At 39.4% G+C, this 15,657-nt stretch overlaps 1 protein-coding gene across 1 annotated transcript; it reads right to left on the minus strand.

Moving 5' to 3' along the window:
* Positions 1-433: 433 nt before the first annotated feature.
* Positions 434-15,175, minus strand: LOC133411466 (Krueppel-like factor 6). The gene is made up of 4 exons (XM_061693893.1): positions 14,942-15,175; positions 10,739-11,288; positions 5,937-6,060; positions 434-4,249 (listed from the first exon to the last, which is right to left on the minus strand). The coding sequence occupies exons 1-4, from the start codon at positions 15,041-15,043 to the stop codon at positions 4,198-4,200; spliced, it is 828 nt and encodes a 275-aa protein (XP_061549877.1). The 5' UTR covers positions 15,044-15,175; the 3' UTR covers positions 434-4,197.
* Between the last annotated feature and the right edge of the window lie 482 nt (positions 15,176-15,657).

A 15,657-nucleotide genomic window follows, 5' to 3' on the forward strand; every position in this document is an offset into this window, starting at 1 on the left:
TAGGGAAAAAAGTCATAATATTGTGAGATTTATGATTGATTTTTAGAGATAAAGTTGGAAAATTACAAGATTAAAGGTGGAATTTGTCCCTTAAAAAGAGGTTTTAATATTAAAAGATGTGAATCTTTTTTTTTTATTAAAAAGGCAGAAAATTGCATGATCAGTCATGTGTGTGTATATATATATATATATATATATATATATATATATATATATAATTTACCCCCCCCCCCCCCCCCCAAAAAAAAAAAAAAATCGCAGTATTATGAGATTCAAGTTCCCGGTCTTGAGAGGAAAAAGTCAGAAATGACAGAGGGGAAAAGGGCATAATTTAAAACATGAAAAATAAAATAGTGTTTAGAATATAGAAAAAAGTTGTATTATTATGAGAGTTGTTGTTTTCTTTTTTTTTTTTAAATGTCAATTTCGATCCCAATTGTGTTACCAAACGTAATATATTACCACATTGAAGTTGTGTCTTCTCGAAAAAAGTTGTAGTTATGAAATAATTTTTTTTTTTTCCAAGAAAAGTCTGAAAATTACAAAATTAAAGTTTATGTAGTCTGTATTTCATTTACGTGAGCGATAGGAGCTAAACGGCATCAATCATCATTCAAACAGTCGCGCAACGAGAAACCGGTCGAACAGGTTTTGCTAGCATCTGCACGTGAGGAGTGAGTCGTCCAGAAAGAGCGTTCTCAAGAGATTGTCACGTAGTCGGAATGTTTTTTTTTTTTAAGATGAGCAGAAAAGAATTATATGAATGTCATATCTTTTCACCGCAGAGAAAAGTTGCAATCTTATGAGATTCAATTTGTATTTTTGTTGTTGAAAAAAATGGAAGCATTGCATTAATTTAGTTGTAATTAGTAAGAATGTTTTTTTAAGGTGAGCAGAAAAAAAAGTCAGATCTTTTCAAAGCACAGAAAAGTTGTTCTTTTATGAGATTAAATTTGTATTTTTTTTGTAGAAAATAATGTTACTGTAAATATTGCATGAAATAAGATGTAATTTTTCAGGAAAAAGAGTTGTAGTTGACAACATAAAAAATATTCCATATATGTTTTTAATATTACTAGATTTATGTTGTGTTTTGTCTGTTTTAAGTCATTGTTTCTTTAAAAGATATATACAAGATCAAAGTGTTTTCGGAGAAAAATTCATCCTAATAAAATGAGATTAAAGTAGGATTTTTTATTTTTTTATTCTTATTTATTTTTCTTAGAAAAAAGGCCATACATTATAAGATTAAAACTGCGTTCATTGACGACAAGGTTGTAATATTAGGGGGTGAGTCTTTTTTTTTTTTCAAGAAAAACATTTTAAAATATGATATAGAGAGATGACATCTTAAAATTTAAAAAATCAAGAAGAAAAAAATTGCAATATTACAAGATTAAAGTCAAAATTTAACAAGGGAAAAAGACCAATTGATTTGCTCATTTGTAATTTTAACCTTACCATTTTGAAAGTACTCCGTACTTTGAGCAGAAGGTTTACTACACGGTAGTAAAGCACAAGTGCGAGACATTCCCGTCGACCAAGGTTGAGAAAAAAAAAAATATATGAAAATTTCTGTCTCGTCTTTCCGGAGTGGATACAGTTGTTTTATTGTGGTGGGGGGTGGAGAGGAAATGAGCGTCTGTAAAGCTTTTTCAATAACTGCATATGTATGTGTGTGTGTGTGTGTGTGTGTGTGTGTGTATGTGTGTGTGTGTGTGTGTGTGTGTATGTGTGTGCGCGCGCGCGTCTGTATATTGAGGAGGACAAAGGCCACTTACATAAGGCATCAGTAAGGTCAACAGTGCACTTTTTTCTCTCGTTTTTGTTTTTACACATACAAGCCGAAGAAAAAGTGAAGGCAACTTGCCTTCAAAGCACTATTATTAGTGGTATTCCCAAGGAAAAATAATAAGAAGAAAGCATATGTCTTATGTTTTTCTACAATAGCAATATGAAGGTAGCTGCTCTCGAACAACTTCATCCTTTGAAACACAACAAATGCGAACACACCCCCCTACGCTCATGCAAACACACACTTTTATATGACATCCACATCCGCATTTCAGATGTGCACCGGCGAAAACCAGTGAACACGCGCGTTGCAATGTCCACCCCATTACACTAGTTGGCGATGTGAATTTTTTGAGGAGCATTACCGTAATGTATTTTCACGTAAACAAATGGACAAAACCATGACAAATATTTCCGGTTCAAAAAACATGTTTCAAAAAATGGCCCCATGGAAACCCTGGAAAGAAAAAAACAAGAATTTGGACCAAAAATTTTAGTAGTACTTTTTTAGAATTTTTTTTTTTTTAAATCTGTAAATATTTATACATTTTTTAAAAAATAAAAAGACAAAATCTTACAGGGACAAAGTCTTATTTTTTTCATTGACATTTTTTAATTTAAGATTTAAGTCTGATTTAAAAGTTTCATTGTTAAACAAGATTAAAGATCATTTCTTTCTAGAATTTTTAAAAAATATGAACGTCATATTTTTCAGAAGAAAAAAGTGTTGTCATACTGCATGATTAAATTAAGATTTTTTGGGAGAAAGTCATGATATTACATTATTATAGTAACTTTTTTTAAAAGTCACATTTTTTCAAGACAAAAAAAAAGTCATGTTTGTTGAGAAAAAGAGAATAAAGTATTGATTTCCCATAAAACGGATTTCAGTTTTTTTATTCTGGAAAAAGTCAGAAAATTCAGATATTAAAGATTAATTTCTTTCTCCAAACTTAATATTATGAGATTTAAGTCATATTTTTCATGAAGAAAAAACATGTTTTGTTAGGAAACTCATGAGTATAAAGTAGGTAATTTTTCACGGAAAAGTCAGGAAATACACAATTAAAGTTATGATTTTTTTTCTGGAAAAAAGTTGGTATATTGCAAGCTTGAAGTCAACTTTTTGGAGAAAGTCACAACATTATAAGACAATCGTCAATGTTTTCTAAGAAAAACTATTTTTTCAAAACAAAAGAAACACAAAAGTCATTTAGTCAAGAAAAGTGCATACAATTATGAGAATAAAGGCTAAAGTCTAAATAATCCAAGACTAAAGTCAGTTTTTTCAAGAAAAGTCAGAAAAATAAAACATTAAAGTTAGATTTCTTTTAAAAAAAAGTTGTAAGATGACAAGATTTATGTGATCGATATTTTAGAATAACGTTCTAATATTACAAGAATGACATTTTTTTCTCCCCAATCATTAAAGTCAGAATATACGACTTGGATTGAGGTTGGACTCTATTGAGAAAGAAGTCCAGTTATCACAAGACTACAGCTCATTTTTTGGGGAGAAAAAACATTATATATTACAAGATTAAAGTCAGATTTTTGGGGGTCAATAAAGTCAGATTTTGTTCAAGGCAAAAGTCGGATTTTGTTGAAAAAGCGAATCAGAAAATTGCCACATTCAATTTAGGAGATTAAAGATACTTTTTTTTTTTTTCTTTCCAGCGTGTCCCTTGCACTCTTTTCGCCACCTCCGACTGTTGGTGTTCATTGTTTTTTTATCATCTCTCTTGCTTAACAAACAACAAAATGAGCTTTCTCGCATGTATGTTTTTAGACAGGCTACGTCATACATTGCACATTTATTAGCTGCACCAAAAAAAACCCCTCATCCCTCCCCTCTTCTTTTTTCTTCTATTTTTTCCCATTTTCTAAAAATAAGCAGGGAGCTGTAAATCTACCTCCAGGCCTCTGGAGGGTGCATAAACAAACAAAGAAGCCCTCCTCTGCTCTCCAGGCTTTCTTTTCATTCACTCGGAGACAAAAAGACGGCATTTGTCCACCATGCACGCCGCACTACTACAGCAAACCAGCGCGGGCATCCGCAGTCCGAACACTCCGCTGCCCCCCCCCCCCCCCCCCCCCCCCCCTAAAGTCCCAAAATCCTCCAGGCAGGGCCGTAAAAAAAGCGTCAAACACCATACACGAGTTCCCGTCCTTTCCGGAACTTTCCGGAACGTTCCTGCTCCGGCACAGCAAGGTATCGGAGGCACTGAGTACGGTGCAAAATGAGAGCCTGCGTTTACTTCCTGCTTTTTTCCGCCGACCGGACTGCCGCCTGCCAGCGCGGTACGCTGTCGACACGCCACGCCGGCCTCACTGATGCCACACAGGTCAGGAAACATCCGCCCGATTCATCCCGCAGGGCCTTCCACGCCGCAGACGCCCGCCTTAGATGTGCCGCTTCATGTGCAGAGCCAGGTGGTCAGACCGAGAAAAACACCTTGACGGAAGGTGGGAAAACTTGCATCAAGTCAGCGTGGCCAAATCGCTAAACATTTCCGTCTGTTTGACATTTGACTTTTAGCGTTTAGGGTGCGGCTTTAGCATGTAGCAGAAAGTAATGAGTCGCAATTTTACGAGATGAAAGTCAGATTTATTTTCAAGAATTAAAAATTATGCACTATCACGAGATGAAAGCAAATGACGAGATTAAATCAAGGTTGAGAAAAAAAGTCACACAGTGCTGCAAGACTGAAGCTAGATTTCTTTGAGAAAAACGATATTACTAGATTATATACTATTATTAGATTTAAGTCTGACTTTTAGTCTGATGTATTTTTTCAACACAAAAGTAGTACTTTGTCTCGAGTCTTGTTTTTCTGAGGAAAGTAAACATTTTATGAAGCTCAAGTCAGATTATGTTTTTAGTAAAAAGACAGAACATTACAAAAATAAAGTCTGTTTTTTAAGAAATAAATACAATATTAAAGTAAGAATTGTTTTTTTTTTTTTTTTTTACAAAAAAGATTATTGCCAGATTGAAGTCAAATTTCTCCAAGAAAGATAAATTGTGATATTACAAGATTAAAGTCTGACTTTTAGAACAAAATTGTTTTTCTTTTCAAGACAAAGGTCATATTTTCTTGAGAAGAAAAGTCAGGATATGACAAGAATAAAGTCTTGTTTTTCTGAGGAAAAAAAGTCTAAAAACCATGAAATGAAAGAGTTGTTTTTTTTCTAGAAACAAGGTGGAACATTCAAAGATTAAAGTTATTTTTTTTCAGATAAACATTTGTAATAGTGCAAGACTGAAGTGAGATTTGTTCGCGAAGTATAAATCGTCGTATTACAAGAATGGTCTTGTTTTTCCAAGGGAAAAAGTCCACATTTTATGAATTTTATACAGTCTGATTTTTTTATATATATATAAAGACATTTGTAAAATTTTAAATCTGAAAATTACAAAATTAAATTTTGATCTTGGAAAAAAAACACCGGTAATTTTGCAAGATTAAAGTGAGATTTAATAATAATTAAATCTCAGTAACAATAATTGCAAGAAAAATAAATTGTGATATTACAAGATTAAAGTTTGATTTTCAGAACAAAGTTGTATTTTTTTCCAAGACAAAAGTTGTATCTTGTTGAGAAAACAGTCAGAATATTACAAGTTTTATTTTTCTGTGGAAAAAAAGAATAAAATAAAGTTTAAAAAAAATTCTAAAAAAGGTGGACAATTGCGAGACTAAATACAAATTTCTTCAAGAAAAAAAACTAAAATGCCTTATTAAAGTTAGATTTTTTTTGTGTCTAAATTGAAGGTTGTTATATTGCAAGACTGAAGTAAGATTTCTTTGAGAAAAATATTGTAGGTCGTAATATTACAAGATTAAAGTCTGAATGTTATAGCAAAGTTTTATTTTAAGACAAACGTATTTTGTAGAGAAAAAGTCTTGTTTTTCTGAGGACAAAATCTAAATCTCATGAAATTTAAAGTCTCAGTTTTTTTTTTTACTAGAAAGAAGAAATAAAAGAAAGAAAGCATCGTAAAAAATAAATAAATGAATGTTAGAGATTTTTTTTTTTCAAGAAGAAAAAGTTATAATATTGCAAGATTAAAGACATTTTATTTTTTTTTTTTTTTTCTTTTTCAAGCACAAAAGCAAGAATAAAGTGGTCATTTGTACCTGTCACAGTGGCTGCACTTGAATGGCTTGGCTCCGGTGTGCTTCCTGAAGTGGCGCGTCAGCTCGTCGCTCCGCGCGAAACGCCACTCGCAGCCTTCCCACGAGCATCTGTACGGCTTCTCGCCTGGCACACAAAACCACAAAAACACACAACCACGTTAGCAAGCACACAAAATAACACAACGACAGGTGAGCAAATTCAAGATACGTCAAAATCTCCGTCCATTTCTTAAAATCAATATCAGACAGGTCTGTTTAATGTCACTTAGTTTTCTTATAAAGGTCCAATGTACTTGTTTATACAATTTGTTTTAAAATAAATATGGATTTTAAAATATATAAATGCAGTATATAATATCCATCCATAAATCCATCCTCAACGCCACTTATCCTGGTTAGGGTCACGGGGCACTTGAGCCTATCCCAGCTGACTTTGGGCGAAAGGCGGACTACACCCTGAACTGGTCACAAGTCAGTTGCAGGGCCAGTGTATAATATATATATATTAATTCAAGAAAAACATTACATATATGAAAATATATTTTTATTGTGTTGGTGAAATGACTCGAAAGGAGTCGAAACTCAAAGTGTAGGACTTGCGACTTGACTTGGGACTTGAGACTTTCTTGTGACTTGCAAAGCAACGACTTGGTCCCACCTCTGGCATCGATGTAACATAAATTGCTCATTTATAATAGACTATTTATTAATACTGTAAATACTGTAGTTTTTTTGCTGCACGCAACACTAGTGAGCTTTGCCGACTGGTGCGAGCTGAGCAGAAAAACAAGCTGGGGTGCTGTGGTATGTGGCTTATGTAATGCGGGTGTGTGTGTGCGGGTGTGTGTGCGTGTGTTTGCGCCTCTATTGGTGGCATTAGGGAGAGGGCGGCGCTCACATGGTCGGGCAAGGATGCGAGGAATGCGACTTCCTCCGCTAATGGGCGGCACTGCAGCTGTAAACAGCTCGCTCGCGGGTCAAAGTTGACGAGGCTCGCATATGACGGCGGTGCACCACCACACTCATGAAAGAAAAGGCAACTAGCAGGATACCCATCTTGGTTTTTTTCCTCAATGGCGTTCCGAGGGGGAAATGTGAGCCATGTTTGCATGATAAACATACTCTGTTTGACAACATCAAAGGACATTTTCCTGTTTCAAAATGTCAAAAGTTGAATGCAAAAACAAAACCTTTGGTCAAAAATAACCCCTTGCGTCATTTAAAATGACATGTGACATTAGCAGTAAGCGTTAGCATGTAGCATTAGCAGCGTTGCCCCTTTCTTTCAGTTATTTTATGCATCCATCTGGTCTCACTGCTGCCTCTTATCCATAGCTTTCTTAGGATTAAAGTACAATGGTGCCTTGAGATACGAATGCCTTAACTCACGAGTTGAAGATATGAGCCGTTGCGTGGCCGATTTTTTTATTTTTTTTCCGTCTTGAGATATGACCATAAATATTACATACGAGTGTGCTTCAGAATGCCAACGAAATAGCGGCAGCAAACCTCACAACATCCGACCACCATCAAGTTTCCGTCGGTTTCCTTGCAGTGGAAGGACAATATCAGTTGGTGGCACCAATGCGTCATTAAGATGGTTTGCCAACCCCCAGTTAACACAACAGAAGAAGAAGAAAAACGAGGAAGGACGATCCAATAGGTACAGTTGTGTTTTGTTATCGCATTTTTTTTGTGTGTTTGCACTTTATGTGGAGAGCAAATGTTATTGCTGTGTGTTTTAATACACTCCAATACTGGTGAGCGCAATTTTTCTAGTGAAAAAAAACCAAACAAAAATTGTGTGATTTGGGGGTTCCGTAATAGATTACAGTAATTGCACTTCCATTCATTTTAATGGGGAAAGGTCATTTGTGATACGAGTGTTTTGAGATATGAGCATGGCCATGGAACACGTTCAACCCGTAACTCAAGGCACCACTGTTTAACATTTGGTGTTGTACACAAACGCTCCCTGGGGGTGCGCTAGTAGGACCCTCCATGTTTCCATAATGTGTGCATGATTGAACACAATGACTTTATTGATTATAAATTGGTTTTAGTTTGACTTATTTTTGGGGTAGGGAGGGGGTGCACAGATTAAAAACAAAAATAAAGGCTGATTTTATCCAGGTTTTATCGTGTTTGTATGATTAACCCACAAGTGCAGTGACGTGCATCTGCATCGGGAGTTATGGATTATGGCGGGCATTTTCCTAGATATGAGCCATTGTTCGGACGATTTTTTTTTTTTCTTTAACTTGCAAGCAAACTTGAGAGACGAATGCTTTGTAGCGGCAGTGAACTCAGCCCACTTCACAACACGCAGCTTTTTGGCAGACAGTTAACAATTATTCAAAAAAGAGCCTTCAAGCTGTTTATTTTTAATTTCCACGCTTGTTGAAGTTTACTCTCCAATTAAACATAAAGGAATTTTAAGGAAAGGATATTTGAACACAGACCGTGAAGCAACACATGTGAACAGTTAATATAACAATACTCAAAGGTATACGGTGTATAATTTATTCTCTGCGAAGAATAGAGTGCTGTTTTTCCTCATTACAAAACACAGAAAAATTTTTTTTGGGGGGGGGGGGTGGCCTGGAATGGATTCATAACATTCAATGGGGAAAGATGATTTGAGATATGAGTGTTTGAGTCACAAGCCTGGTCACAGAATGAATTCAACTCTCAAGGGTGCACATACCCTTAAGGGGGTGCAGGAGATGTGTAATAGGGTCTGGTATAATAACGCTATGCATTTTGACACAAAATTAATGAAAACAAATCATATCAACTTAACTGGACCTACAAGCTTTGCCTGTCAGTCTTTTTTATGTTATTTATTTGTATTTTTATTTTGGTGGGTGGGGGGGGGGGGGGGGGTGTGCAGGAGAGGATTTGCGCCAACTCTTGTCAGGATGTTTAAGGGGATGCCCCCTCCCAGGCGGATGCCCAGGGCCATGGCCCCCTCCGCACCCCCGTGGAGATACACAAATGCCTCCTTGGGGGTGCGCCAGCATCTTCCATGAATGTTTCATGACGCACATTAATTTTTTTTTGTCTTTTACTATTTTGGGGGGGGATGTACGAGGAGGGTTGTGTGTGTGTGTTCACACCAACATGTGGTGTGTGTCTAATTTAGTGTGGGAAAAGTGGTTTAAGGTATGTAAATGTATGTTGTTGGTCAGGATTCCCATTATGTGTTCTGGGCGCAGCCGTCTCCGACCGCTCCCTCTGGCATGATGTCACATTCCGGGTGTGAACTAGGTCACAATAGCAAACAATTCCAACAATGTGGGGCCATCTTTCCAAAGATTTGCACTGGCGAGAGTACAGTATTACACAAACGGGGATGCGCTGAAGTACATTTTTATACAAATGGGGATGCGCCCATGCACTTCAGGGTGGGTTGTGTAATGCCATCTGGTACAACAATTACACACATTCTTACACCACATTAATAATGATAATGTAAAAATAACTAACCAGACCCACAGGCTTTGTTTTGACTGCTTTTTTTTTGTTTTTGTTTTTTTTTTTTGGGGGGGGGGGGGGGGGGCATGCATGACTAAATGGGGTCCTCAAAAGCCCTACAACATTTTTTGGAATGTATTTTTTAATAAAGAAAATAGCACGCTATGACATTGTACTTTATAAAAACATACGGTAACAACGTAAATAAATGGCATCAAAACAATTAAAAAGTTTGTACATCATGATAATTAGAATTTAGAATTAGAATCCTTAGCAGTATAAATAGCAGTATAAAACAGACATACAAATATAGAGGGCTCCATGTAGATCACAGAGGTCAAACTCAAGGCCAGGGGGCCAAAATCGGCCTCTCACATCCTTTCATGTGGCTGGCTAAAGCAAATCATACGTGCTACTTCATGTTAATTGCTCAAATCTGAACCAAAATTCCAAATAATTATAAAGCTTTTAATCAAGTTTTTAATACCCACTGAACAACATTTTAACAACTTCCTTGACTTCTGATTTCAAAACTTGTTATCCATCAATTTGTTGATTATGTAATAACATGAGGCACTTATACATTTTGATGGTTTCACTCATAACAGCCCTATAAGGGAAACCACAACTACAATTTGGCCCATGACTTAAGACACTCCTGATTGTATACGGTCACAACTTCTCGCGAGCTCCAGTAAAATTAGTCTCTTTTTTTTTTTTTTGCAGAGGATAAAAAATATGCCTGTGAATATTGTTATATTGTCTGTCTAGACGTGTTTCTGCACATTTGTATTCAAATATCTGTTGCTTAAAGGGTTTAACCCTGCCACGTAAATGCTATTGATTAGCCTATCGATGACATTTCCCACTATGTGTTAGCATCGAGAGCTGGATGAAGTGGCTGGGGAGAGGGAAGTCTGGGTGCCCCTGCTAAAGCTACTGCCCCCGCGACCCGACCTCGGATAAGCGGTTGAAAATGGATGGATGGATGGTGTTAGCAACGAGCTAAGTTTTATGTGTTAAGTTTACTTGACAGTAATGTTCAAGTGGGAGTGGCAATAAACAACTTGAAGCCTCTTGAACAATTGTTCACTATCTGGTAAACTGATCCTTGCTGTCAAGTGAGTTGCGTTCACTGCCAACATCCATCGCTCGTATCTCATGTTTTCGCTCGCAAGTCAAAGCAAAAATATCATCCGAATGACAGCTCGTATCTCAGCAAACTCTTTATTCAGGTCGCTCGTATCTGAAGGCACCGCTGATTTCGAGAATGCGGGTTCATCGGTTTTTAAGTGTCCCACCCTGGTATCCCCGGGGGCGCGTACCTGTGTGGGTGCGCTGGTGCGCCTTGAGGTGCGAGCTCTTTGTGTACACCTTCCTGCATCCGTTGAAGAGACACCTGTGCACTCGCCTCCTGCCGTCGGGGGACGCTTCCCCGCTGGCGAGCCCCGCCGCCCTCTCCGCCCCGATGCTGCCGCCCGTCCTGCCTTTCCCCACCGGGTGTCCGGCGCCCCACGCCTGCGCCCCCGCCGGGCACTCCTTGCCCAGCTCGGGCGAAGAGGGCGGCGTCCCGATGATGACGGCGGGGCCGTCTCCCAGGAGGTCCGCCAGCGAGCCGGCAGGGAAGTCGAGGGCGGGCGACAGTTCCTCGGAGCTGTCCGACGCCTCGCTGCTGGCGTCTGAGTGGAAGCAGCAGTTGGCGGCGTCCCGGCTTTCCGGGGGGTCCTCGTCCTCCTTGGCCAGCTTGGGGTCGGCCGCCTTGTCGCCGCACGCCAGCATCAGTTTGCTCCACAGGTCCTCCTGGCCCTCAAACTTCAGCTCGGACGCCGACACGTACGGCTCGGCCTGGAGGTAGCGCTCCAGCTCCAAGCATGTCTGAATAAGAACAAGAAGAGACAAACATCAATATGAGGAAAGAGAAGTACAGCCTAAAAGAGATATGTAGCATGCTTGCATTTGTCATGAAACTGTAGCACGCATTTACCAAAACATAATGTATATGTGCTTATCATTTATTAATAGAAGTGTAACGACACACCTGCCAAAATGGATCATATGCATATAATTTCTAATAAAACAGACAGTGAGCTTATTTACTAATAGATGTATATGGCACATTTACCAAAACAATTTGTGTGCTTGCCATTTATCACAGAAGTGTAAGGTCCACTTACTAAAACAGTCTGCATATGATATGTAATAAAATAGATGACGTGCTTGGCATTTATAACAAAAGTGCAAAGCACAATAACCAAAACAGATAGTAGGCTTTCATTTGTCAAGGAAATGTAAGGCACACTTACTAAACAGATAGACCATGGGTGGAGCTATGAAAGCTCCATAGTTTGAAACGCATGAGCCACGTGTGTTTAAGTAATAAAAAATGAATATAGAACTTAGAATTGTTATTATTATTATTATTACAGAACTAATTCTTATCCATGAATTTTCGAGTGTGCCGTTTCTCCAAAAAAAAGTGATTATTTCTTGATGATGTCAAATTATAATTTTTTTTTTTTAAAAAAGGTTCCCAAACATAAAATTGAGTTTTACTCGTGGAACTTCAATATGTTCCTGTTCAAAATGGTTAATTGTGGAGCCCTCATTGAAGTTGAAAGAGTCTGGATTAAAAGATTTGCAATGGCACATCGTGAAGTCTTGATGAAGATGTCAAATTCCACTCCGGTACAAAAAGAAAATGTTTCGTGGGTTGGTCTTGCTTGAACGTGAAGAAATCACCGAAATTGAAATAAGCCACATTTAAGCACTTCATAATGGCACACTATAATAATTTCTGAATGGAACCGAAAGAATCTGCATTAACACACTTCATGATGGACCATTATTATTATTTCTTGAATATCATAGAATTTCTGAACCTAAAATAATTGCTTCTACTGGTTGAAGTTGAGGCGGCACGATGGCCGACTGGTTAAGAGCGTCAGCCTCACAGTTCTGAGGACTGGGGTTCAATCCCTGTGTGGAGGGGTTCTTCTGCCCGATGATAGCTAGGATAGGCTCCAGCACGCCCGCTCAGAAAATGGATGGTTGCAATTTCTCTTTCTTGTTCGAAATTTTCAAATGTGGAGCACTCACTGAAATTGAAACGGTCGGCATTAAAGCACTTCAGGATTAAACATGATTTCTTGATGTCAAATTGCATTATTTAACATAAAAATGAGTTTTAGTGGTTGAAATTTCTCATTCTTTTGAAAACAGCCAATCGCAAGTGACAGCCAATCTGAAAGAGTCCGCATTAAAGCACTGCATGATGTTGGCCATTATCCATTTCTTTCACACTGTTGCAAGCGTCCCAATGCACTTGATTGCGCCCATGGCCTCAGAATGCATTGTTTTACAAAGAGTAGCTGGTTGAATACAATTGGCCTTTTACAAGTTTTACACAGAAGATTCTGGATGCCCGAACCAGGAAGACCAAGTCTGCCGTATGTTGATGTAATCTACATAGACTAACATTCCCGATGTAACATTCCCAAGCGCTCTCTGTGGTCCAAGTGCTTGTAGATCTTTTAGCGCCATCAATTATTCAGCATAATGTGGATTTAATAATGCATTTGGAGGCACGGCTAGAAATAACATCGCACGCCAGGGACCAGAGAGGAGAATGGGGGTGGAGGGGGGGGGGGTGTCACGGAATGGTTGTGTGTGTATTTGTATGTGTGTGTGTGTGTATGGCGGGGGGTGGTGGTCCATAAAAAGCTCCGGCATGAATACTGCAAGATCCACTTTGGGAATGTGTGTGGGGGCTTTGGAAGCCGCTATTGTGGGTCCAGCGTGGGCCAAATTCCGACGCCAGCAGATAACTGGAAGATGACTCATTAAGGGAATCTGCAGCGGCATTCCCAGACAAAATGTGTCGAGGAGAAGAATGTGGACGCGGGGGTCGGAGGCACATCCCACTCCTGAGTTGAAATGTTGCAAACCAAAACATGCAACTCAGGGAATTTGGCTCTGGGCCTGCTTTGAGGGAGGTCTGACTGAAGCCATTCCGCTACAAGCCAAGTTTTTTTTTTATTTTTTTTATTTTTTTTTTACTTTTAACAAGAAAGAAAGTGGGAATAATCAAAATAGTCACAAACGCTCACTGAAGTAGAAAGAGTCCATATCAAAGAACTTCACCAAGGCACTTTAAAGATGTGAAAGTAATGCTGCCAACTTGCATATGGTTTAGTGCTCAAAATTCGATTTGTTCCTGTTCAAAACAATCAGGTGAAAAGAGCTGACTGAAATCGAAAGAGTCTGACTCAAAGCACTTCACGATGGCACTTTAGTATTTCTGGATTTAGATGTCAAATTTGCATCCCCCAATAGCAACAATTAGTTTTTAGTGGATGCATTTACTAATTCCTGTTCAAAAAAGACATTTCTGAACAGAAGGAAACTTTTTGTAGTCGGAAATCAATGTTTTCTTTCTTTTTTAAAATGGTGAAATTTGAAGAGCTCACTAATTTTGAAAGAGTCTGCTTTTAAAGCACTTCATGATGGCGCGTTAGTGTTTCTTTATTTAGATGTCAAATTGCATACCTGAAAAGCAAAACGAGTTTTTAGTGATTGAAACTTCCCTGCAAAAAAAAACAACTTAAGAGAGCTTATAATTGAATTGTAACAGTTCATATTAAAGCGCTTCACATGGCACGTTGTTTCAAATGACTTATTTATTTATTGACTTTCCTGAAGAGAAAAAAAAACCACATTGTCTTGGTTGAAATTCCGCAGTGCCATTCAAAACGGTCAAATGCGATCAGCTCGCTGAAATGTAAAGAGTCTGCATTAAAGCAACGCACGATGACACATCATTATCATTTCTTCATTGCGATGTCAAATTATAGTTTGTTAACTTGCATCCCTGTATGTAAAAATGAGTTTCGGAGGTTGGTAGTTTTCCCTCTCCTGCTTGTACTCGATTGAGTTGTCAGTCAACGCGCGTGCACGTTTGACAGTTCCCCGCACGCGCATGTCGACCTCCGGAACTTGGCTCCGGGCACTGCCGATCTGCATGCCTTGGGGGAGGTCCAGTGGAATTTCAATACAGTCAAGTATATTTCATGACAAAAAGTCGTTTTTTGTTTTTTTTTAAAATTAAGAATATTCATAAAAAGCCAGCTGGGTAGCTGTCAGTCTTCGCGCGTGCACGTGTGACAGCTCAACAACACGCAGACACGCACGGACTTCTATCCCTGCAACTTGTCTCTAGGCCTGCCTTGGGGGAGGTCCAACACAAGCGTCATTCCACTACGATGCAAGGATTTAAAAAAAATATATATATAGTTTTTCATATCAAAAAAAGTCGAATGAAAACTAGCCAGCTGGAGCTGTCAGTCAGCGCGCATGCACCTATGACAGCTCCGCGCACGCACGACGGTTGAGCTTGCAAAGTTTGTACATGCACGCGCGTCTGTTGCACGCTCGACGGAAAGTGACATCAACAAGTTGTTTTTTTTTTTTTTTTGGAGGGGGGGTCTTCTTTTTTTTAGGTGTGTCTTTTTTCCTCTCGTGCGCTTGCTTACCTGCTGCCAGTACTCCTCCAGGGACGGTAAGGCGGAAAAGTATCCGGTGTCGTGCACGATCTGGAGCTCCTGGAAGATGCTGCACATGGGGATGACATCCATCTCAGCGGGCTGCCTGGTGGTCGTACGTGCGTCCGTCCGAGCGTGCGTGCGCGCGCATGTACGTCGCGCTGGTTCCGGAGAGCAGCGCACACTGACTGAAGTCTGCACCGGACTGTCAACTCCCTCGAAACTCTCCTCCTCCTCCTCCTCCTCCTCCTCCTCGCGGTTACAACTACACACGAACACGCGTCACGTGACGCCGTGACGTCGCAAGGTCGTCCAGCCAATGAGCTCCGGGGAGCGCTCGACCCGCCTCCTGGTGCCTCTGCACCTGCCTGGTTGGCTCCCGAGCCCGGAGCGGCTCCCTCTGCTCATTGGGCCGCGCCGGAGCTATTTTTAGGCCGCTATATAATTGCACAGAAGCAGGAAGTAAAGCACGAGTGGAGCGCTCCGTGAGCGTGCGGCTTGGCGCTGATGACTCTTCGGAGCAGCACCGGTGCAAGCACAGCGAGCGCAGACGGGGACGGACGCTCCTCTCCGGCTTTGGAGGACGCAGAGGTACCGCTGAGTCCTTCATCCGCTGGGGGTCTAAAAATGATCACCACAAATGTGACATCTTACAAGTTGATTTTCTTTTAATAATAGTACTAAAGAATAATAACGTTACAATCTTA

The sequence above is a fragment of the Phycodurus eques genome, chromosome 13, assembly GCF_024500275.1.
Source record: "Phycodurus eques isolate BA_2022a chromosome 13, UOR_Pequ_1.1, whole genome shotgun sequence".
NCBI classification, from domain to species: Eukaryota; Metazoa; Chordata; class Actinopteri; order Syngnathiformes; family Syngnathidae; genus Phycodurus; species Phycodurus eques.

Bases quoted from the DNA above. Each gene is read 5' to 3' on its own strand.
- LOC133411466 (XM_061693893.1), bottom strand. From the start codon at position 15,043: ATGGATGTCATCCCCATGTGCAGCATCTTCCAGGAGCTCCAGATCGTG. The intron at 11,289-14,941 runs GTAAGCAAGCGC...GTTCTTATTCAG, and splicing joins TGGAGGAGTACTGGCAGCAG to ACATGCTTGGAGCTGGAGCG. The intron at 4,250-5,936 runs GTACAAATGACC...CCTTCCGTCAAG, and splicing joins AAGTGCAGCCACTGTGACAG to GTGTTTTTCTCGGTCTGACC.